At 34.9% G+C, this 25162-nt stretch overlaps 1 protein-coding gene across 19 annotated transcripts in view; it reads right to left on the reverse strand.

Moving 5' to 3' along the window:
• Nucleotides 1-25162, reverse strand: part of znf385b (zinc finger protein 385B) — a 300195-nt gene that overhangs the window by 62551 nt on the left and 212482 nt on the right. For 17 of the 19 annotated variants that reach the window (XR_012384883.1, XR_012384884.1, XR_012384882.1 and 14 more), the window contains one exon: nt 22262-22404. Coding sequence is in view for 12 of the 19 variants with exons in the window: in XM_073911668.1 (XP_073767769.1) it covers nt 22262-22404 (143 nt within the window). In the remaining 7 variants the exon portion in view is untranslated. Of the gene's footprint in view, nt 1-22261; nt 22516-25162 lie in introns of all 19 variants that reach the window. The other 2 variants (XM_073911674.1, XM_073911675.1) reach the window with 1 other exon arrangement.

The following is a 25162-nucleotide window of genomic DNA, read 5'->3' on the forward strand; positions in this document are numbered from 1 at the left end:
CAGAAGTAGTTCTCCAGGTAAAACAATTAATTCGACTCAATTAATTTGACTACAATGAATCGAAAATGGAAATTGCTAATCTTTGCAACAAAGCTCCAAACACACACAATGAGGCAACCGTTACAACAACAACGTTACTTGAGTATGCGCAGAACTAGTTCTCTAGGTAAAACAATTTAATTAGGCTCAATTAGTTAGACTAAATTGATTTGCAAATGAAAAGTGCGAATTGATGCGATGAAGCTCCAAACACAGGTAATGAGGCAACCGAAACATCAATGACATCACTTAAGCATGCGCAAAACTAGTTTTCCAGGTAAAACAATTTATTCAACTTAATTCATTTGACTAAATTGATACGCAAATGGAAACTGTAAATCTAAGTGATGAAGCTCCAAACACATGTAACGAGGCAACCATGACACTGACATCACTCGAGTATGCTTAAAGGATCACGAAACACCAAAACACATTTTTTGAGCTGTTGACAGTCATATATGTGTCCCACACTGCTAAAAACACTATTAGGACACCTATATTTCACTAAAAAGTGTAAATTGGTTGTTTTTGCGTTATTTCAAGCAAATTCGTACTTCCGGTTTGAAACGAATTTTTGAAGCTGCGTCACGGTCATGACATAATAGCGTTGTATTCCAGCGTGCAGACTGGACGTCTGTGCCAGAGTGAGTCTTATTACGTCTTACAGTGTGTTGCATTAATGCATGAGTAAGGCTTGGTTCAAACCAATCAGCGCGCTCTATTGTGCAACTTCATTAATATTCATTACTGTCAGAGTGTAGACGGCAGAGACGCCACGTTGTATTGGCAAAACAAGCATGAAGTGTTGCTTTTATAGTTTGCTGCCGTTAAGTTTTGTTTTCATTTTCTCTCTGTGAGAGCGCAGCTGGACTCACGTGTGGATTAACAGTGTACGCGACGCGCGACAACAATAACTTGCGTGTCTAAGGAGGATAATTGTTTACCTGAGAGCTGCTCTCATCTGCAAACGCTGAGATCCGGATTCGCTTGTAGTCTCCTCTTAATAAAGACGCGGCTCTAGTTGCTGTGGATTGTCCTGTCTCTACAGATTTGGTAAGTGAGCGACCAGTGCTCTTTGTTTATTCAGTTTGTTCGTATCGAACTAAGTTAACCATTGCACCGAGTGTAAACAAGTTAGCACTAACAGTTACAACCAAACTATAACCTCGTGTTGGATTTTGAGACCGGAATAACACACGCGGCTTTCTGACGCTACCTGCCGTGTGCATCTAAGTTTCCGGGAAATGCTGAGTTTTTTTTTTCTCTCATTCGCCGTGCGGTATCAAACATTGCATGAAAAATACACGCTTAGAGCAGTTCCTCGAATCAAATATCACGTTTGTCAGGAGGGACATGAATGAATACCCTGAATGAAAGAGCCAAACTGCAGGTAAAGTCCACCATTTAATAATTTGGCAAATAATTCAACTACAGATGTCCATGTAAACACAGTCACATTGTCCGCTGTGGTTGTGTGTTTTGACTCATTCAATTCAGCGCGCCCAAATAGACACTCCCACACCAAGCCTCTTTTCTTCCACCGACACTCCCCCTAAACAGAGCTGGACACGCCCACATTTCAGACTTTTTCCAAAGTAGAGGTGTGAAAACACCCTTCTGAAACGAGGGGGTTTCATGGCCCTTTAAACTAGTTCTCAAAGTAAAACCATTAATTTGACTCAGTTAATTTGAGTCAATTTATTCACAAATGGAACTTGCGAATCTACGCGACAAAGCTCCAAACACAAACAACGAGGCAACCGTAACTACAACTACATTACTTGAGTATGCACAGAACTAGCTCTTCAAGTAAAATAACTAATTCGACTAAATTAATTTACAAATGGAAATTGCAAATCTACGTGACACAGCTCCAAACACACAACGAGGCAACTGTAACAACAACAAAAACAACAACAACAACAAAAACAACATCACTTGAGCATGCGCAGAACTAGTTCTCCAGGTAAAACAATTAATTTCACTCAATTAATATGACTTGTAAATAAGTTTATAAGCCATTTCATTGATCAAGTTAAATGAAATAAAAATGAGAAATGTTGCATTTGTAACTAAATCATGATTTTTTTGCTTTTATTTACATATTTTCTTATTACCCCGCTCTGTTCAAGCATGATCTGCTTCTTTTTCCCCCTTTTTGCATAAATGGGGAAACTTTAAATGTCAGAAATAACAACAGGCACTATAAAACAAGAGGGATTTACAACCTTTAACAAAAACGCAATTTTTATTTCACGAGGTAATTTCAAAGAGGTAATTTTTTAAGACTGCACTGCATATGAAGGCTACAATAATAAGCTCTTACCAAGTTGAATCTCAAAATAAGAAAAAAGATGGTCCTGTGGATTTGTAAGCGACAGCTAACTGAAGTATGCAAGTGCAAATCACTGGCATCATTTGGGACAGTGCTGTTTGTTACACTCTCTTAAATGTGCCAAACAGGGACACATGACAAACTGCAGAACTAAAGATGCTCTCTGTTGCCAACATCCTTGTTTCAAAGTATCTAAAGTCCTGAGATACAGGCTGTCAGTTCTCTGACACAAGACCTGTAGTGCATAATACTGAACAGCGGTAATCTGTAATTAAAAACTGACTCTCCCACCACAACAAGCACAACAGCTCTCAATGCAGGGAAGTTAAAGGCTAATGATTTAAAGACTGTGGGAGAGGGAGGGGTCAGGGCAATAGATGCAGATGGTGAACTGTTGTTGTGCTCTTCCTTGTTATCTGACTAAAGTGTCAAGATGAACATTAAAATCTGGCATACGGGACGCAGCCCAAAATTGTGCTCATGAATATTAATTAGACATTGCTCACAGTTTATCAAATCCTAAATGTCATCAATGATAGTTTAAATGAATTGTCATACAGTTTTAAATGACAGACATAGCATAGAGCCATGTGAACTAGTTTACCGAATGGCTTAATTTATTTTCACTCATGTAATGGGATCAATGTGCATACATTTTACTATTTATTCATTCATTATTCCTATAACATAGCTTTTTTTATTATGCGAGTCAATATATGCAAACCAAATGTAAGGCATGGTTTTCACACTTTTGGATCTCTGTTCTAGTGCTATTTTAGTATCATTAATTAAGATTCTAATAATTTTTTTTCTCACAGTTTTTTCTCACTTTTTTTTTTCTTGTCCTGTGCCAATTTAGTTTCATTATTACATTTGTCAATATTTCTTATTTTGTTAGTAGTATAAAGTAATAGTAATAGTGCTTCTATTATTATAAAATAAAACATTGATGTATTTTGGTTTGTGGGTTTCCAACAACTGGATGATATGCATTCAAAGTCAAAAAACAATTTCATTAATATATAAGACACTTTTTTTTTTTTACCTAATTATGCAGACGACTCATATGATATATTCAGTGATTCATTTTTCTAAACCCCTCATTTGCATGATGCTAATCTGCGGTGATTGGCTGAGAACTGGATTTGAGCTTATCAAGTGTAAACAAGCAGCCATGATATACAGTGTGTATGCAGCGTATCCACTGGGTCCTAAAAAGTCTTAAATTTCAAAATCCAAATTCTGGCCTCAAAAAGTCTTAAATTACTGACATATTGTGTTGTGGGCCTTAAATAATTTTTAAAAGGTCTTAATTTTCCTATGTCCATGTAAACCTACCCAATTGGACCAACACCCATTAAATCACCATCATTACATCTCAATAAAAGTTAACAAAAGTTTATTTATTAACTCTTATTTATTAACTCTATTTACCAACTCTATTTCTATTTATATTTATAAATACATGGTTTAATTATCTTCCTTACAACATCATAAGTTTTTAATGTTTTTTTAATGTTTTCATTGGGCCATTAGAAAAAATCCTTAGCGTTTAGCCTTGTGCAAGTCTGAAATTTCATTTATAATGGTCTTAAAAAGGTCTTAAAAGACTTAAATTTGACTTGATGAAACCTGTAGAAACCCTGTGTATGAGCCCAAAGCAGCAACATATTGATAAATAACCACACTTCGTACACCAGAGTATTGTATTATTCTTTATCATAACTAAAAGTAGTTACAACAACAAATATTTAATATTATTCAACACATCTCAATTCTACTTTAAAAACTTAAAGGCTATTTTGAACTTTGACTCAAGCATAGACACAAGAGCTCATCCAAGTTGAGCACTGCTCTGGGTGTCTCAAGCCATTGAAATGAATGGGTTTCATAGCGCAGCACTTTCCACATCCAATGTGAAAGCCACTTTAGCTGCTTAACCAGAGATCTAGCTGCACGAAGGGAACACAACAGTAAACAACTAAATACATATTTTGCATACTAAAAAAGCCAAGCATTTTAATCAAATTTACAGATTGTTATTTGCAAGAAGAAGCTAGTCTAAAAAAGGGAACTGAAAAAGTCACTGTGAAAGTCTGACAAACTTCCATGTACATCTATAGTGCTTTGCACTGATCGTTCCTTTAATTACAACTCTCCTTTAAATCTGGTACTGTAGGATAGGTTGCTATAGCAGTCAAAAGTAAAAAGATGGGAAAACAGCACAAGGTTGGGAAAATTTACCATTTATTCCTCGAATTTATGCAGTTTCAACTTTAGCCAGTGTAAAAAATATATAAATAATAATAATAAATAAAAATAACAAAGACAAATTATTTCTCTGTGTAGAGTGTCTCAGTGTAGAGTGTCTCAGTATAGAGCACAGCATCTTCGCAATCTGCGACAGCATATGAGGAAGAGGGGTTCAAGTTTTCCTGTTACTTTGTGCAAAACGAGTGGCTGGGCAACATTTCATTCAGACGTCACAACAAAATGGCTAAAAATAGACTCCACTCTATTCTCTACTTTCGTTCGGAGAGTCGATAACCATATACACAGGGGTCTCAAACTGCCAGGTCGGGGGCCATGTGCGGTCCTCCTCCTCCCTCCAGCCCGCAATATAACGAGATTTGGCCCACCAAAACATATATTTTTGACTTACTATCATTGCTGTACAGTCGCATATAGCCATTTGCGGTTTTGACCCCCCCACCTACTGGACATTTAACGTACTGTACTGTATATTCGGGTTACTTTCGGTTTCTCTCAGTGTGCATAGTCAAGAGGAGCGCACATGCAGATTATGCCTGGGGGTGATTTAAATGTTAAAATATGTCCGTAAGTGCTCTATTTTTACTAAAGCTATATTTTTGTAAATATTCAAGGGTTGTTTGAGTATGATAAGTTTTATAACACCTGTGTTTTATTGTACAAACACATCTTCATGGCTTACACGTTTTGCTGGTGGGTAAATACGATCATTTTGCTAATATTCTGTTCAAATGGTCTCATTTAATAGATTTTCCTCGAATGCATATTAAAATTTGTATTGAAAAAAACGTTCATTAGTAAAGTTTAACTGTTGTCTGAATGGAACATGTTAAAGTAAATGTGAATATGTACATACTTTTCCCCTCTTTGTTGTAGAAATAGAAAGATATTAAGAAGAACAATTTCCAGTAAAGTCACTATAGTTACCCAAACTTCATTCTGCTGTCTTGCACTTTTAGTAAAGCAACAATTGATTGGAACATAATAATAATTATTATTATTATGCTTATTAGTGGCGTGTTGGCACAGTGGGTAGCACTGTCACCTCACAGCAAGAAGGTCACTGGTTTGAGACTCAGTCAGGTCAGTTGGCATTCCTGTGTGGAGTTTGCATGTTCTCCCCGTGTTGACATGGGTTGCCTCCGGGTAGTATTAGTAGTATTTTCATCCCAATTTAAACTACACCTTCAAGATGTACAAGAAACAAAAAGAAGGAGCTTTGACTGCATATACCCTGGAGAAGCATGTCTGAGTGCATCAATTACATCAGGTTTCCACTTTTTCTTGTGCTTGAATGTTAAATCGGCCCTCCTACGAATTGTTTTCAGACTTTTCAGATTTAAAACTCATCTGGTTGTTTTCCTTTAGAGAAAACATTGCGAGTGACGCGTTCTATGGTAAAAGGGGAATGTATTGTCCCTAGATGTAAGACCTCTTTTGATCAATCCTCTTTTATTTTTAAAGCCTCAAATCTATGGAGTTCCCTACCAACAGAAATAATCACATGTACAAATTTTAAGATGTTTTCACACCTGACTAGGAGGTGGTTTTTGTCAAATCAAATGTGTACACACTAAGTGAGATGTTTTTGAGTTGTCAGTGTTTAAGTTTGAATGTGATTATGCCTAAATGTTTTAAACTGACTTTTTAACTAATTGGATATTATTGTTTAATTCTAACCTATTCAGGAACTGCAGGTGGAAATTAGCAATCCTGCTACAACCTGGCACAATGCATCTTTCCCCCTTGAGGTTAAGGTAATTTTTGTGCATTGTCCCTGTTAAATAAATAAATTCACTCATTCATTCACTGTTACATATTGAGTAACATTATTTTTGACAATGCTAGTGTGTATTGTTCCTGTGTGTTGTTTCCTCCATTATCAGTCTCTTTCTCTCTCTCCACATGAGCGGAGATCAGGTGCAGCTGTGAGAGGGGCGCCAGCTATAAAGGCACGCCGTTGACGCTCCTCATCGAGTTCTCTTCCTGTTTCCCCTCGCTATTGTGTGTGTGTCTGAGCAGTTCGCTCTGAGTTCTCTGTGTGGCAGTGATCTTACTGTCTGAAACCTTTTTCCAAAGTAATCTGGTGAGATACTCTGTTAAATACGGTACTAGGACGGTAACCTGCATTAGCGGTGGCTGATTGTTTAATTCCTTTCTACAACCCTGTTTCAAAGTCATCTGGTGAGATACTCTGTTAAATACGGTACTAGGGCGGTATCATTTGTTAGCTGTGGCTAATGTTTACCTTAATGCTGAATGATCAAAGGGAAGGCCCTTTTCTTTTGTCCAGTTTTCTCCTGTTTTGTGGTTAGTTATGAAGGGTAGAATATGCTTTATTTATGAAACTTTTATTTTTGGTATAGGTAAGAAGTTTAATATTAGGGAGCCTACCTTGTTTTGTTTGTTGTTTTGGCCTTTTTGTTCCCTGATTCTGATATTGATCTTTTTGTTTAATAAATCTGTTACCCCTTTTGACAACTTGGCCTGTGTGTGTGTGCTTGGGGAGCAGGAACGGGGACTCCGGGTGACCTCTTTTAATAGTAGTCATCCTTAATCTTATGTGCGTAGCGGGGTGCATCCGCTACGTAACATAATTGGGGGCTCGTCCTAAAGTTTGTGAACGCTCATCTGCCTTTTGTTTGTCTGCGCATCAAATTGGGTGAGTAAAACTTTTCTCTCTTTACATCGTGTTCTGATTTGTGCTAAAACTTTGGGTGAGGGGGAGGAAATATGGAAGCTGAAGTGAAAGCTTTTATTGATTCTATGTTACACACTGCATGAAAGGTCATTTTAAAAACTGTGTTAGGGGCACTTTAAGATATTAGGCATTGTGTTGTGTATTTTTAGTATCGTCTATGAAGCTTTTGTTTATTTTTATTTGGAAAAAACAATCATTGTTTTCATCGGTTACCTCACCAAATTACCTGTCAATCAGAAAATGTTAATCACATTACCTTGAAATGAAGTGAGGAGAACTCAGCCACTGAATATAAATGACATTTCCCTGTCATTCACCTCCATTCTGCCATAATTAAAAATCTATCAAGTAAACAAAGACGAACTGTGACAGGGAGAATCATCCTGAAAGGGTGCACACATACAGCTCAGATCACCTGCAACATTAACAAAGCAGAGTATGATGTGACTAACTTGACTTTCTTAATTGATATCAACACAAATCTTACGCAATCCTCTTCAATCTTGCCAAGCCATGACATTATCTGATCTGAGAGAGAAAACAGCCCAGTGAGTGAAATAAAAAGAGTTCATGGTAATACCCACTAAAGCATCTCTCGAGACAACATTGAGAATACAACCATCATTCTTTCTCCTCCGTCACTTTCTCTCACTCGCTCTGAACTCATTTACGAGCTCCCTCAATGATATCTGAAGGTCTGTAATAGCAAGAATATCTCGGATGGAGCCGGTAGCTGTGACCTTGCCAAGGCCGGAGTCAGTCTGTGAAGAAGAGAAAGCACAGCAGATGGATAATGTGCTGCTTCTCTTCATGGCTGAGAACACCTGGCTGAGCACAAACCGGCCTCAGTCTGTTGTGACTCTGGCGGCATTGATTTCAGCGGCGGAGAGAGCGAGCCGTGACTATGCGCCCGTTGTAATCACGCTGGGATCCCTCATCGCGCACAGTCCTCTCAAGCACATAAACACAATCACACTGATGACTAACCCCTCTTTACCCAGCGCTGCCTCCGCTGACTCTACCGCTGAGATTTATCCAATATATTTCACCAATCATGAATCAAATTAGTCACTTTCCATTTACCGCTGTTGTCACTTGTGTTCATTAAGGTTGGGAGCTGAGAAGCAGGTCATATTCTGGACTGGTTTCACATGGCCAAGAGAAGGTTTTCTTGATGACTGCTTTTGTTAACATTTCAGAAATATCTGCTCTACCTACAGTATGAAGAACAATGAAATCATGAAAAAGCCCAAATTGGCAGTACTCAATGCATGCAGAAATACATTGTAGTTGATTTGATTTGCAAATGAATGAGCTAGTTCTGTTTAAATACGATTATTCAGAATAATACAGACACAGAAAACTCATTGGTACTAGACTCTAGGGGTGCCCAACCGTTTTCTTATGAAGGGCCTAAAACCAAATTTGATTTAGGGTGGATGAACCAGAGATAAATATTCCAAACTGTAAAATTGTCATAGTAATTTCCTAATGTATTATTATAATCTGATTATATAATTTAACTAATACTATAATGGATAATCTTTCAGAAAAACTTTACATTAAAATACTTTAACTGTATTAATAATTATACATTTTTGATATATTATAGTGAACATCTAACAAAAAAAAACCTTAAAAATCCCATTTATAACATTAATAAATACTCTTTGCCTTGATTTGCTAGCTGATGTCTTCTGCAATGTGTTCTGCATGGTGCAAATCTGATTCATTAACAACAATTAATTAAAACATTTTATTCCAGTTTGCTTTTTTGACAGTTAAACTAACAAAAGGTTTTGTTAAATTAGAAATGACAATCTTTGTTAAAAGCATTCCCCTAAAATTCCCTATCGTTCTACCTCTCTTCCCTGATGGGATGGAGAGCCAAATGAAAAATTACGATGGGCTAAAATTTGCTATAGTTTGGGCATCTCTGCTTTAAATAAACACAATCATGGATGGTACTTCAAGTATTCCACAAATATGTTATATACATAGTTAAAGTCAGAATTATTAGCCCCCTTGTTTATTTCTTCCCCAATTTCTGTTTAATGGGGAAAAGATTTTCTCAACACATTTCTAAACATAATAGTTTTAATAACTCATTTCTAATAACTGATTTATTTTATCTTTGCCATGATGACAGTACATAATATTTTACTGGATATTTTTCAAGATACTTCTATACAGCTTAAAGTGGCATTTAAAGGCTTAACTAGGTTAATTAGGTTAACTAGACAGGCTAAAGTAATTAGGCAAGTTATTGTATAACGAGGGTTTGTTCTGTAGACTACCAGATAAAAAAAAAAAATATAGCTTAAAGGGGGTAATGATATTGACCTTAAAATGGCTTACAAAAAATTTAAAACTGCTTTTATTCTAGCCACAATAACACCAAAAAACAGCAAAAATATTATCAGACATACTGTGAAAATCCCCATGCTCTGTTAAATATTATTTGGGAAATAATTACCAAAGAAAAAAATAAATAAAAATCAAAGGGGGGCTAATAATTCTGACTTCAGCTATATACATATACATATGGCAGGTGTACAGGCTGGCCAATGAGATCAATGCGGAGGCTACATGATAAATGTTCAAATTTTTTTAAATGAGCTGAATCATCACAATTATTGAGTTTTTTTGGACACAAATTATTTGTTTTATGTTCAATCGACTTAAATTTGTAAAACAATTAGGTTAAAGTAATTGTTTAATGTCAGGAAACAAAGAAATCGTGGAACCCATATATATATATATTATATATATATATATATATATATATATATATATATATATATATATATATAAAATGAATGAATAAATATATATATTATTATTATTATTATTATTATTATTTATTTATTCATTCTTTTTTTTTTTTTTTTTTTTTTACAGAGTATGCCTATTTGTCTGAACTAATTGAGTATTTTGGTTTTTGGCCAAGCTCATCAAAAATCTTTGGCTTCAATCCAAAATTTTCAGTGCGGTGCATTTTAAGTAAATACATGCAGTCAGGTCAAGATGGTTGGTTAAGAATTGTTTAGCATCTCCATGTGGTCACGTTTGGCATTTTAACTTGAAATGTAAACAAGCTCTAAATGTTCTGCAGCCCAACAGTGGTTACTCACTGAAGCTAAGCAGGCCTGAGCCGGGTCAGTACCTGGATGGGAGACCACATGGGAAAACTAGGTTGCTGATGGAAGAGGTGGTAGTGAGGTCAGCAGGGGGCGCTCAACCTGCTGTCTTTGTGAGTCCTAATAGAGAAGGGGGCACCATACTGTTACATGAGACATTAAACCGAGGTCATTAAAAACCCTTTGGCACTTCATTCACCAAATTGGCTCTATCAATGTCTCGCTGGTGTTTGGTAAGCGCACTGGCAACATTGTCCTGTGGCTGCCATTGCATCATTCAAGTGGATGCTGCACACTGGTAGTGGTGTGGAGAGAGCGCCCCATAAGTGAAGCACTTTGGGTGTATAGACATACATGATACATGCGCTATATAAATACACATTACTTTTCTTGCATCACACAAAACAAACACTGCAATTTATGAAAAGATTTGCTCATATAATTCGATGAATACACGTCCTTTTGAAGTCTTAAATTTACCTAAATTTACCTTGGAAAAGCTAGCAGAAAATATAGTTTTGTAAGAATAATCCTTTAATCTTATGGTTTACTTTGCTGCATATGCTTACATAATAGTTCCATGCTAAGTGACCTTTTGAACAGTCCTGTGTATAAACAAAACGCAGTAAATGACAATGTTTCTAGCTATATTTATATTTGAATCATTACTAGAAGTAAAACTGTGTGGATCTGGAAAAAATAATGACCAACTGCATCCATTATAATTGTCATACACTGTTATCAACTGCAAAAGGCAGAATGTGTTTTTGGAAATACAGTCTGGTGTTCAGTAAGTCGGTGGGCTTGTGTTAATAGCAGCTTGGGAGGACTCACGGCATCTCTGCATGTGGAGTGGAGAAGCACTAATTATACATAAGGACACCTGCTCATGATGTTCCACAAACAGTGGGCTCTGACGGAGAGCCAGGAGAGGCATATGTCAGGGCACAGACACGCACAACTCTTTGTTATTATTATGACATGATGGCAGCTCTCTTTCCTCCAAATCTTTCCGTTGAGTCATTCTTGTTATGCAGTGCTTTTGGAATTGTGTAAGCTAAAATATAGTAACATTTATGCAATCAATTAAAACTTTAGGAAATATTACTGGTTAAAGGGATAGTTCAGCTGAAAATGGAAAAATCTGTCATCATTTATTCACTCTTCACTTATTCAACACTTTTTTCTTTATGTTGAACATAAAAGAAGAAATGAAGATAAAAAAAAGAAGAAGAATGATGATTTTGAAGAAAGCTGTAAACCTGTAACCATTCACCACCATAGTGTTTGTTCCTTAGTTTTTTACCCTATTATGGATGTCATTGAGATGCATGTGTCAATGATTAGAGGTTTTCAGCTTTCTTCAAAATATCTTCTTTTGTGTTCAACAGAATAAATAAACTCCATTTGAGAGAAAGTAAATGGAGAGTAAACTTTCATTCTTGGGTGAACGATCTTTTTAAGCTGAGATACTTTTGTGTTCAACAGAAAAAAGTAACCCACATAGGTCTAAATCCAGATGATAGAGCAAACATGATAAGATAGTTTTAATTTTTGAGTGAACTATCCCTTTATATAGTAAATGAAGTAGTAATTCAAATAAAACAAAATGTTAGAACATTGATGAGGATGTTACGTCATCATTTAGAACAACAAATCAATATCTGTAAAAATGAAACATAATAACCTGTACTTATAGAAAGTATAAAAAAAGAGAAAAAAATTGTTTTCAGCAGAATAACAACTTGAGGAAGCACTTAAGGAAAAGTAAATGGAGAGTAACTATTCATTTTTGTAATTTTTGTAATATATATATATTTATAAATGTATAATATAATATAATATATATATATATATATATATATATATATATATATATATATATATATATATATATATATATATATATATATAAAAATTTTTTTTTTTCAATTTTTTTTGTATAATTTACCATAATACTTTTGAAAATAATTTTTCAATAATGTAAATTAAAATAAAGGTGTAAAACCTGTCCCTGGGGCGGTACCTTTTCAGAATATTTGTATTTAAAAAAAAAAAAAAAAAAAAAAAAAGATCCTTACTAGGGAAATATTAATACCTAAAAGGAAAAATGTGCATCTCAGAGTACCTTAAAAGTACAAAAGTGTACCCTAAAGGTACTAATGATCTAAAAAAAAAAAAAAAAAAAGTACTTTTTTAAAAAAGTACTGACCAAAGTGACAGATTTTGTACCTTTATTTCTGAGAGTGAACAATATTTTGCTGAGTGATTTATTTATTTATTTATTTATTTATTTTTCGCTGGTACCCCCACTGCTTTCAGCCAATCATGAAAAAATAAATGAGAAATTAAATTCATTAGTAAGTCTAAAACTGTTTCTTTTATTGAAAAAATATGTATAAGGGTGTCTATATTGCGTTCTTAGTTATTGCTACTAATTAAAAGTTAAGTTTCTATATATTTATGTAAGAAAATTAACAAAATATCTTCATGAAACATAATATTTACTTTGTATTTGAATGTTTTTGCCATGAAATAGAAATCGATAATTTGGGCTCAGACTTTTTGTGGTCCAGGTTTGCTTATAATGTAATATAATATAATATAATATAATATAATATAATATAATATAATATAATATAATATAACAAAATATAATATAATATAATATAATATAATATAATATAATATAATATAAGATAATATAATAAAATAAAATAAAGTAATATAATATAATATAATATAAAAAATATAATATTATATAATATAACAAAATATAATATAATATAATATAATATAATATAATATAATATAATATAATATAATATAATATATAAAATAATATTATAAAATAAAATATTATAAAATAAAATAAAATAAATTAAATTAATTAAAACAAAATGAAATGAAATTAAATTAAATATAAAAACATATTGAGATATCTTTTGAGAAAAAAATATGCACTTAATAGTAAGACAGGCAGGTAAGAAACTGTGATGTAGACTAGAGAATCAGCATGAGTAGGAGAGGCGAGCTCAGTATATGAAACAAACAAACAGCAGCACTGATCAAATAATACCTTAAATATAACCTGCAAATCATGTGCATCACTGACTATAATTAGCCTATGCCATTCCTGGGAAGCTCGACAGAGACTACTGTGATTAGCTTCATTAGGAGAAAATAATTCATTTGATAGCCTTGTAGGGAGACGGTATAATTACGCTAATTTTGCGGTGGCGTGATTGCAGCCTGGAGAACCTCTTGATTTGCACCAACAGTCAAGCAGTAATTATGACAGCTTCTGCAGTGTTTATTTGTTGATTTTTGGCACAATACACAATACATGGGCCATAAAAGCACTGCGGTCAACTGCAGACACATCGCTGAGAATTAACGAATTTGAGTCTTTTAAAATTATAAGATAACATTTGAATGGGATAACCGACAGCACACAAGAAGAAGAATTTAAATCACAGGAAGAACTAATCAAATTTCAAACAGATTTATATACAGTTGAAGTCAGAACTATTAGCCCCCCCTTTTTCTTTTTTTAATATTTCCCAAATGATGGTTAACAGAGCAAGGAAATGTTCACAGTATGTCTGATAATGTATTTTTCTTCTGAATAAAGTCTTATTTGTTTTATTTCGGCTAGAATAAAAGCAGTTTTTCATTTTTTAAAAACCATTTTTAGGTCAAAATTATTAGCCCCTTTGATTTGATTTATTTATTTTCAAACATAAATATCATACATGAAAAGTCATCAACAAAAAAATATATTTCAACATGGTTAAAAATTAAGTTTGATGAAACACAAGCTTATTATTTTCCCACCCCATTACCACATACATCATTCATCTATTACTTAAACTTATTTCTTCTTTTACTTATGTCTTTTTTTACATGAGACATATTTTATCATTTTGGCATCTTTGACAAATGATATGTTTGATTCCATTTGTACCCCTTTACATTTTGTAACATAGACCAAAAGAAAAAACGAAATAAATACATAGTACTGCAAATAGCCATTAATTTAAATTTCATCATACCTTTCTCATTTCATCCTTTTTCATTATATCCCTTTAATAATTTATATTTGTACAACTTTTGATTATTACTAAATTATTAAATTAATTATTATTCTGACATTGTTTGAGAGTCTGATTTAGACTGTTCCATAGTTTTACACCACAAACAGACATACACAAATTGAACTTTTTTCAAAATTGTCCTTGTTTTCAACCTACTAAAATTTAGTTCATCTCACAGATTATATCCCCCTTGTCTTGCATTAAAAAACTTTTGTCTGCAGTTTGGAAGTAATTTATTCCTAGCTTTAAACATAAATTGTTGTGTTAAGTTTAACCAAATCATTAAACTTGAGTATCTTTCATTTAAAAAATAAAGGATTTTTATGCTCTAAATATCCCACATTTTCTATCAGTCTACTTACATTTTTCTGCATTGTACATAGGTATCAAAGCTATATATTTTTTTCGATAGTCTACAAAACAAACCATCGTTATACAATAATTTGCCTAATATCCCTAACCTGCCTAATTAACCCAATTAACCTAGTTAAGCCTTTAAATGTCACTTTAAGCTGTATAGAAGGGTCTTGAAAAATATCTAGTAAAATATTATTTACTGTCATCATGGCAAAAGATAAAATAAATCAGTTATTAGAGATGAGTTATTAAAAATATATTGGGGATATACTATATATTGGGGATAAAATAAACAGGGGGGCTAAAAATTCAAGGGGACTAATAATTCTGACTTTAACTGTATGTATTGAGCCAGAGACAAGATCCCATTTCAGAATAAAGATTTAGAAAAGTAATTTTTATGCATAAAAACAATATTAAACAAGTAAAATGACTTATTAAAGGGATATCTTCTGATGGCTACTTCCAGCAGGATAATGCACCATGTCATAGAGTGAACCATCTCAGACTAGTTTCTTGAACATGGCAATGAGTTCACTGTACTCAAATGGCCTCCACAGTCAGCAGAACTCAATCCAATAGAGCACCATTGGGTTGGTGGAAGGGGGGATTCACATCATGGACGTGCAGCCGACAAATCTGCAACTGTGTGATGCTATCATGTTAAAATGGACCAAAATCTCTGAGGAATAGTTCCAGTATATTTTCAGGGCAGTTCTGAAGGCAAAATGAGGTCAAACTTGGAACTGGTAAGGTGTACCTAATAAAGTGGCCGGCGAGTGTATCGTATAATAGAGCTACACAATTAATTGTTAAAAATTCTGCAATCTTGAATGAAAAGCCCAGTGTAACAATATATATGTCGTTGAATTATTTGCTCAAAAGCTTCGTTCTAAGAAAGCAAATTAATCTAGTAATGAAATAAGTGAGTCACTGAACCTTTTTTTCCATTCATTCATCATTCAGCTTAATAAAATATTTGAAATAGACTGCAGCAAAGATTATTGTGTCTGAACCCCTGACAAATTACATATGAATCATAGCAGAATCGTGATCTCTATTTTAAACTACTGTAATGCAATTCAAAACTAGCCGGGCTAATAAAACCTTTGATTTTTGAACTGTTCAAAAGCACAAGGCTTACAAAAAGCTGCACTTCTACAATACAGCAATTCTGCACCCTGAAATCAAACTCAGTTCATGAACTGATCTTAAATGTAAAAGCCAGTATACTTTAAGTCTTGATGTCATAACACCATGGTGTCAAACTGCCCTTCCCTGACCGAATTAAAGAGCGCTGTCACTTTGAGTCACGGCAGGACAGTGGACGGCAGACAGCGGGAAGAGTGAAAAGAAAGTGAAAGAGACAGAGGGAGAAAGTGAAAAGAAAGAAGGGGGAAAGCACAATAAAACCAAGGCGGTTAAACAAGTCCCAAATTCAGACTGACTTTCTTTCTATTTCAGATCCCATCAGCCTCTCTCTCCGTCTCCCTTCATTGCAGTCTGGGTTGGGGGAGATAAAAGCACAAATCGATTTTGCTCCGTCTCATTTTGGGGGGCTGGAATCGATGTGTGAGGGTGGCCACGACTGCTCTCTTTCCCCTCAGATGCACACTGCTGACGCTCACAATGGACAAATGCACATGGGCTTGCACTGGTCACGCATCAGTGGATGTTTCTTGTACATTTTCAGAAATACTAACTGTGTTTGCTATGTAAACCCTGCTGATTCAAAATATGATTCAATTATGTGTTGCCTACTGTATGAAGCACAAGGTAACTTTGGTTTGCCCCCTAAAATGTACAGGCTTTAATCAATATACAGTACAACAGAGTCACTGACCAGCACAGCAATGGTTTACACTCTTAATGATATTTTGAAGGGTGGCACAGAGGCTCAGTGGTTAGCACTGTCGCCTCACAGCAAAAAGGTCACTGGTTTGAGCCCTGGCTAGGTCAGCTGGAATTTCTGTGTGAAGTTTGCATGTTCTCCACGTGTTGGTGTGGGTTTCCTCAAAGGACATGTGGTATAGGCGAAATGAATAAACTAAATTGGCCGTAGTGTGTGTGTGTGTGAATGAGAGTGTATGGGTGTTTGCATTTGAATGGGCATCTGCTTTGTAAAACATATGCTGGATAAGTTGGCAGTTCATTCTACTGTGGCAACCCCTATTGAATAAAGGAACTAAGCCAAATGAAAATGAATGAATGAATGATATTTTGTAAATTTTCGTAAGGTTGTGTTTAACATGCCATATTTACAGCTTTATTGGCTAGATTTGGCATAAACATATTACTTATTTAGCATCACAGGAATAAAATAAAGTAGGTAGTCCTGTCGCCTCACAGAAAGAAGGTCGCTGGATCGAGCATCGGCAAAGTTGGCGTTTCTGTGTGGAGTTTGCATGTTCTCCCTGTGTTCGTGTGGGTTTCCTCCGGGTGCTCCGGTTTCCCCCACAGTCCAAAGACATGCGGTACAGGTGAATTGGGTAGGCTAAATTGTCCGTAGTGTATGTATATGCGTGTGTGCGTAAATGTGTATGTGGATGTTTCCCAGAGATGGGTTGTGGCTAGAAGGGCATCCGCTGCGAAAAAACTTGCTGGATAAGTTAGTGGTTCATTCCACTGTGGCGACCCCGGATTAATAAAGGGACTAAGCCGACAAACGAATAAATGAATGTCAATTTCAACAAAGATCAAATATTGACCCTCTGGAGTCTGGGGTGATTTTAGGGCCTCTAAGATGTTTTTACATGCTTTGACGTGTGCTTAGTTTAGCTACTTATTAAATAGTATTGGCCAACATGTATTTTTTTGTATTCAGCACAAAGTGTGCTACAATAATATTGTAAGAAATATTGATGTCCATGCATTTTTGGAGAAAAAAAAAATGTAGCTGAAATTAGGTCCAAAAAACCACAGTGAATGTGCCTGAATAAACCTTTAACTACCCCACCAAGAAAAAAAAATGTTTGGATTGCATTTCCTCACTCCTAATGTCTCTAGTTAACACACTTAACACATTTTTTCAACACATCCCATAATTTAAAAAATATCAACCTCTTGCAAATGGTTGGTATGTCAGTTTATGGTAAAAGTACAGGAATTAATACATATACTCTGGAAAATCGTAAAATATGAAGGTGTAGGACCGATTTATAAAAAATATATATATTCAAAATAAAACATTTTTGAATACCAAATCAGCTTTATTTTTTGATGTAAGCCATAAAATCTTTCAGATTGTCATTTAACATGTTTTCTTGTTTTTTTTGTTTTGTTTTTTACAATAAAACCTATATCAAGTGTAGTAATGCAACAACTTTTTTTTTGTAAACCAACAATGCTGTGTGTAAATCTTTACTTAAAACAGTCTTTTTCTTTAAATTACTTTAACAGTCATTATTTAAAATGATAAACACATGAGAAGATACATTTGAAGCAAAAGTACAAAATAAACAGAATAATGAAAAAAAGGAATGTTAGAAAATGTGAAAAAAAATCTTCTCTCTAAATATTTTATTATTTACAATATATATTGCTACAAAACACTGGCTGAAGTGGCGCTAGTAAATCCAGTCTTTGGTTACGAGGAGTCACCTTTGCGAGGGAAAGACACAGAATTTAATGACAACTGCCTCTGCATCAGTCTCCCTTGATGCTTTTGATTACGCACAGGCAAGCACCTAGTTCAGGTCGACGCAGGAGGAAGATATGAGTTAAGGCAGATAGGAGTTTTAGTTAATTTGTCAAATAAATAAATGAATAATTTAGCCTATATACTCGTCATGCAAGTTCATTATTAAAATATGAATGAGAAAAGCGATTAGAAAGTCTGCAAATTAAATAACGATCAATAATAGGTTATGACGGAAATTTTACAACCCTCTCCATCAAAATGACAGACAAATTGAGAAAGTATAACTCGACCTCAGATATATGTATATATATATATAGTATATGTTTTTTTTTTTTACACTGGTATTACAAAAGTGAAGACTTTATCTAAATTCAAAGTTTGTTATTTTACAAATGATATGATGTCAAAGTGGTAGAAGCGAATGCAACATAGCCTTCCCTACCAGGAAGACATAATGCTACGTCACTCATCACAATCAGTTCCAACCAATAGCCACGAGATACATGGAATATATATAAGCTGCCTATTTAATTTATTCATTTGGTCGCAGCTACTGACATGGACGTTCACCCACCATCCTCCCCACCAACACCAGGTTGACCCTGTTCAGGTGGGTAGGCTCCACCCCTGTCTTCATCCTCAGCAGCCATAGCTGGAATAACAAACATTCGATTCAAACTAAGGACTGGGCCTCCGCCAAAGAAATCCTATGTTTTGCAAAATCATACTGGTTTTGAAACGACACTCATCACTCAAATGTAATTCAATATCATATTTATCTGCCTGGGCTTTCTGGTAGAACTGTTATTACGATAAACTGAACAGCGGACATTACAACAGTTTAAATATCAGCTCTACAAAACAAAAGCTAGAACATAAAATCAAAACAGTAGGACTTCTGTTTAATATAGGGTGAGCAATACTGAAAACAAAAAAAAAAAACTGCCAGTGATGCTTTTGTGATGTTACCTGCACTGTGAAGCGAAAGAGTCATTAATTAAGAATGTTTAAACTCAAACCAGAAACCAAAGTGGACCCAGAAGCCAACAACAACCCAATTCACACTGGATTCACATTTACATGTTTATTTGTTCCAACAGACCTGAAAACACACACTTTATAACACTACTGGAAGCCAATCCCAATACAAAACCAACCACCAGGCACAATCCAGCAAGTTTAGCATATGATTTGGTGCTCAATGAACATTTACTACATTATCAATGTTAAAAACATTTTATAATGAATGCAAAACACACAACAACAACAACCTGCATTTGAAATAAAATATTTAGTAACAAAATAAAAGTCTTTAATGCCACTGTGAATAATTTGATGCATTTTTTGCAGAATGAATGTATTATTTAAATGAATTCATTATTGATTAAAGGCGTGTTTACATAGCATAGTCTGGGTCAGAAATGTTTTTTTTTTTTTTTAGAGAATCAGGCCATGCTGCACCACCTGTCCATATTGGCATCTGGCTACTTTGGCAAGAATGAACGTTTCAGCAAGCTGCAAAAAAATTGCTTAACACCATTTAAACACTGAAAAGCCAGTTTATGTTGCTGTCCAAGCCATGCAGGACTATACAGAGAGTTACATTTTTGTCATTCAGCACAGTTTATTTCCCCTTCTGTCTGCTAACCTCATGGCTCAGGTTTGGGCAACCCTCCAGTGTACTATGGCATTGAAAACAGCCGCTAGCACACAGTCATACTGGACTATCTTCCAAACACACACAAGCTGCAGTCTTGAAGGACAATATCCATCTTTTTCAGCAAATTATGAGTTACACTAACAGTTTTAGAATAACCGATTTTAAAAAATTAACAAATCACTCTAAATGCTAAAGGGATAGTTCACTCAAAGCTGAAAATCTACCCACTATGTACTTTACTGTAAGGGTTTCCATGAGTTTCTTTCTTCTGTTGAACACTGAAGAAGATATCTTGAAGGTGAAAACCTGTCCATTGACTTTCATTCATTCATTCATTCATTCATTCATTCATTCATTCACTCTCCTTTGGCCTAGTCTCTATTTCAGAGGTCACCACAGTGGAAAGAACTACCAACAATTCCAGCATACCCAGCAGACACAGGACATCAACATGACGTCAGATTGACATTGTATCCCAACATCATGGGACGTTATACTTTGTTTTGAAATGAAAATCGGGTTTATGTCAACATCAGCCCGACATCAATATCCAACATTGGACAGACATTGCATTTTGGTTACTTTCCAACGCAACCTAAAAACAACCAAATATCAACATCTAATGATGTTACAGCTTGATGTTGTCTTGATTTTACCACTATGATGCCTATCAGATGTTGGATTTGGTTGCCATACTTGAAGAATAAATGTCAGTATTGACGTCAATATGATGTTGGTTCAAGATGTTGTCTTGAGTTGGATTCACTTTCCAACACAACCTAAAATCAACCAAATATCAACATCAGTTTACGTTGTTATTGGACGCCAAAATAACATTGTCTTTAGATGATGGCAACCTAAATCTAACCTAATATTAATGTCTTATGATGTTGTGTGTCAGCTGGGTATGTTTTACGCAGCAGATGCCCTTCCAGCTGCAACCCAGTACTTGGAAACACCCATACACACTTATTCACAAACACACTCATACACTGCAGACGATTTAGTTAGTTCAATTCACCTGTAACGCACATCTTTGGACTGTCAGGGGAAACCAGAAATAATAGGGCGACGCGGTGGTGCAGTCGGTAGCACATTCGCCTCACAGCAAGAAGGTCACTGGTTCGAACCTCAGCAGGGTGAGTTGGCATTTCTGTGAGGAGTTTGCATGTTCTCCCCGTGTTCGTGTGGGTTTCCTCCGGGTGCTTCGGTTTCCCCCACAAGTCCAAAGACTTGTGGTATAGGTGAATTGGGTATGCTAAATTGTCCATAGTGTATGTGTGTGAACATGTGCTGGACAAGTTGGCGGTTCATTCCACTGTGGCAACCCCAGATTAATATAGGAATGAAAGCCGAAAGGAAAATAAATGAATAATAATAGTAATAATAACAATAATAATAATAATAATAATACTAAAACACATTACTGACTGTTTCAACTGTTTATTTACAAAACAACTCAAGTTGAACATATTTAGTAATAATGGGAATTTTTATTATTATTATATTTTGAAGGGGGTGTCCCTTATTTTCACATCCCAATGTTGACAGGTATGATCAAGCATATCTGTAGCCAAAGCTCTTGAGTTCATTGTTTTGTTCTTCCAGATTATTATTATTTTCGTTGTATTCCCTACAGTACAGTTACATTCAATATTCATCAGTTTTGAGTTTTTTTTTTTTGTTGTTATTAAGGATCTCCTGAAAATAATTAGTCAATTCTAATCAGATTTCTTTAATATTAATTGAATGAAATATGAGAACAATGACACTCTAAAAAAGAAAGAGGAAAAAAGTTAAGTTTTCTAAGTTAAGTTACTCTCATATTTGCCTCAAAGCATTGTGGGCCACAGGAAAAAGATGGATAGACATAACATAAAGAACATTATCATCTCTCAATGTTTTTTCTCCAATCCTTCAGAGGAGGTTTTAATTCCATCAGTGTCAACCCACACAGGAACGAGGCCAACATTAAAGAGGCAGACCGCCAAGAGGAGAGAGATGAAAGCAGGCTTGCTTACCGTATTGAAATTAGGGAACAGGCCGACCGGAGAGGAGCTCTCCACGGGGAAGGTCATGAAAGGCTTCATGTCCAGACCGGACTGCATCATTAGAGACGGAGTCCGGACCAGTGTGGGGAGTGTGTTGCTGTGACAGGAACTTCCTGGAGAGGAAGAAAAAGACAGAGAGTCAAAGCAAAACTTCGGGGACAAAATATGCACAAATGAGGAGAAGAAGAAGAGATATGATGGAGAGCGGCAGCGATCAGTGGAAACTAACTCAACGTCATTGGACAAAGAAGCTGAATACCTGAGCGCTCCAGGGAGAAAGACTGGCACAGATGTGATAGAGGAGTGAGGTTGACATATGATGAGAAACAGATAAGAAAACACAGCTTCTGGTATTCATTTTTGGGTAAACTATCTCCTCAAGACGTCACAGACACATTGTTTGAGCCAATCACAAAATAAACAGCAGTGAGAACAATACTAAAATCTGTTTAGGAATGTTGATCATAAATATCGCCCTGATGCTTATTTCTTTCAATATAACATTATGCTGATGAACAATTTCAAAATTATGGGTGGCACGGTGGCACAGTGGTTAGCACTGTCGCCTCACAACAAAAGGGTTGCTGATTCGAGTCCCGGCTGGGCCAGTTGGCATTTCTGTGTGGAGTTTGCATGTTCTCCCCATGTTGGCATGGGTTTCCTCCGGGTGCTCCAGTTTCCCACACAGTCCAAAGACGTGCAAAATTGAATTAACTGTATTGGCCTTGTATTAGTGTGTGAATGTGATTGTGTATGGGTGTTTCCCAGGACTGGTTTGCTGCTGGTAGGGTATTTGCTGTGTAAAATTTATGCTGGAATAATTGGTGGTTCATGTTCATGACTGTGGGGATCGCTGATGAATAAAGGACTAAGCTGAAGGAAAATAAATGAATGAATGAACGGAATATTTCCCCCATTATTTGTAGCTGCTATTTATCTGTTTGTCAGAATTTATTGCTTCTACTATGCATCAAAAACCCGAATCAAATGAAAAAAGAGAAAGATTAAAAAAAGCTTTCATTAACTAAAATAAAGATTAAATAAATACAGAAATTCTGGGGAAAAAATGTATTACTAAACCAGAAATTATATATATAAAAACGTTTGGGGTCATTTTTTTTACATTATTAATTTTATTTAATAATTTTAAGAAAATTGTTCTGTTCATTAGGGCGACATTTATTAAATGTAAAAAAAAAATTGTTAAATACTTATTAATTATTTATTTATTACTTATTTTATGTAGTTTCAAATGAAATTATTACTCCAGTAACTATTGCTTTTATTAATATTACTATTAATAATAGTAGTAATGAAGCTGAAAATTCATCTTTAAAATCACAAGAACAAAGCTATTAAAACTAAATAATTTAATTTAAATGAAATTAATGATGAACTACTTTTGAACAGTTATTTTATAGTGCAATAACATTTCACAACTTTAAAATTTTTACTGTATTTTTGATTAAATAGATGCAGTTTCGGTGAGCAGAATAAACTTAGAATTTAAAAATCCCACTGACCCAAAACGTTTCACCGGCATATATATATATATAAATATATATATATATATATATACTCATACATGTACATACACACAAACACACACACGCAAATATATATATATATATATATATATATATATATATATATATATATATATATATATATATATATATATAGTAATTAGATTTACTAGGCAAGTTAGTTTAATTAGGCAAGTCGTTAGACAACAGTAGCTCATTCTTTAGCCAATAATAAATTGGCTAATAATACAGAAGAGCATATATAATTTATTTTTAATGGTTTATTTTATTCGTTCATTTATTTTCATTCAGCTTAGTCTCTATTTCAGTGGTTGCCAGAGTGAAATGAACCGCCAACTACAGTATTGCAGCATATGCTTTATGCAGCAGATGCCCTATGCAGATCCATAAACACTGATTCACACACACACACACACACACTCTTATACACTACAGCCAATTTAGTTTATTCAATTCACCTATAGCGCATGTCTTTGGACTGTGGTGGAAACTGGAGCACCCAGAAGAAACCCACGCCAACATGGGGAGAACATGTATAATTAAGTATACAAATACTACAATAACCATATAAACAAACATAACACTGCATAAACTGTAAAAATCAACTGTATTTCACATAGGAAGAGTCCTATTTGTATCAATGGATGGCATGAAATGGTGTTGAGTAATGAATAATGAACATGGCTTGAACACTGAGTTCGGACAGGGACACAGCCATGAATATTTCCAATATTTTGCAAGTCTCCAATTAAAGGCTTTAAATCTCAATGTCTGCTAAATGACTTCTTGTCATTTCAGCATGCACATTTGTTACAAGTCAGATCGCTCATTTGAATCATTTTTAATTCTGTTCAATTAGTAACTTAGTCTCTTTTCATTCACTCACAATTACTCATACTGACCGGAGATCTGGATCACGTACAATAGAAGCGAGTGGTAACGTCAGTCCAACACCACTGAATAAATCGTCCCGTAATACGCTTTGATCAGCGAGAGCAGTACCATGTCCATTTATATGACAAACTGACAGCTCCAATCGGACGTGTAATGAAGAAGGATCTAGCCTAATGTGCCATGAAGAGATATCTAATCATGTATGTGACCAAAAGAAAAGGGTCATTTCCAGTTGGCTGCACAATTAAAAGATCCAAGATCCTTCGTGATAAGAATCAAGAGGTCAAGATGTGAAACGTAACCAGCCTGCATAAAGTATGGACTTAAAAAAAAAAAATATGCAGGCCGTGTCACCTTAGTCTCGAATTTCTATATGTAATGGTTACACAAATCCTTGTAATGCTCCTAAAATGATGGCAACAGTAAAGCA

This window comes from Danio rerio, chromosome 9 (genome assembly GCF_049306965.1).
Source record: "Danio rerio strain Tuebingen ecotype United States chromosome 9, GRCz12tu, whole genome shotgun sequence".
Classification (NCBI taxonomy): Eukaryota; Metazoa; Chordata; class Actinopteri; order Cypriniformes; family Danionidae; genus Danio; species Danio rerio.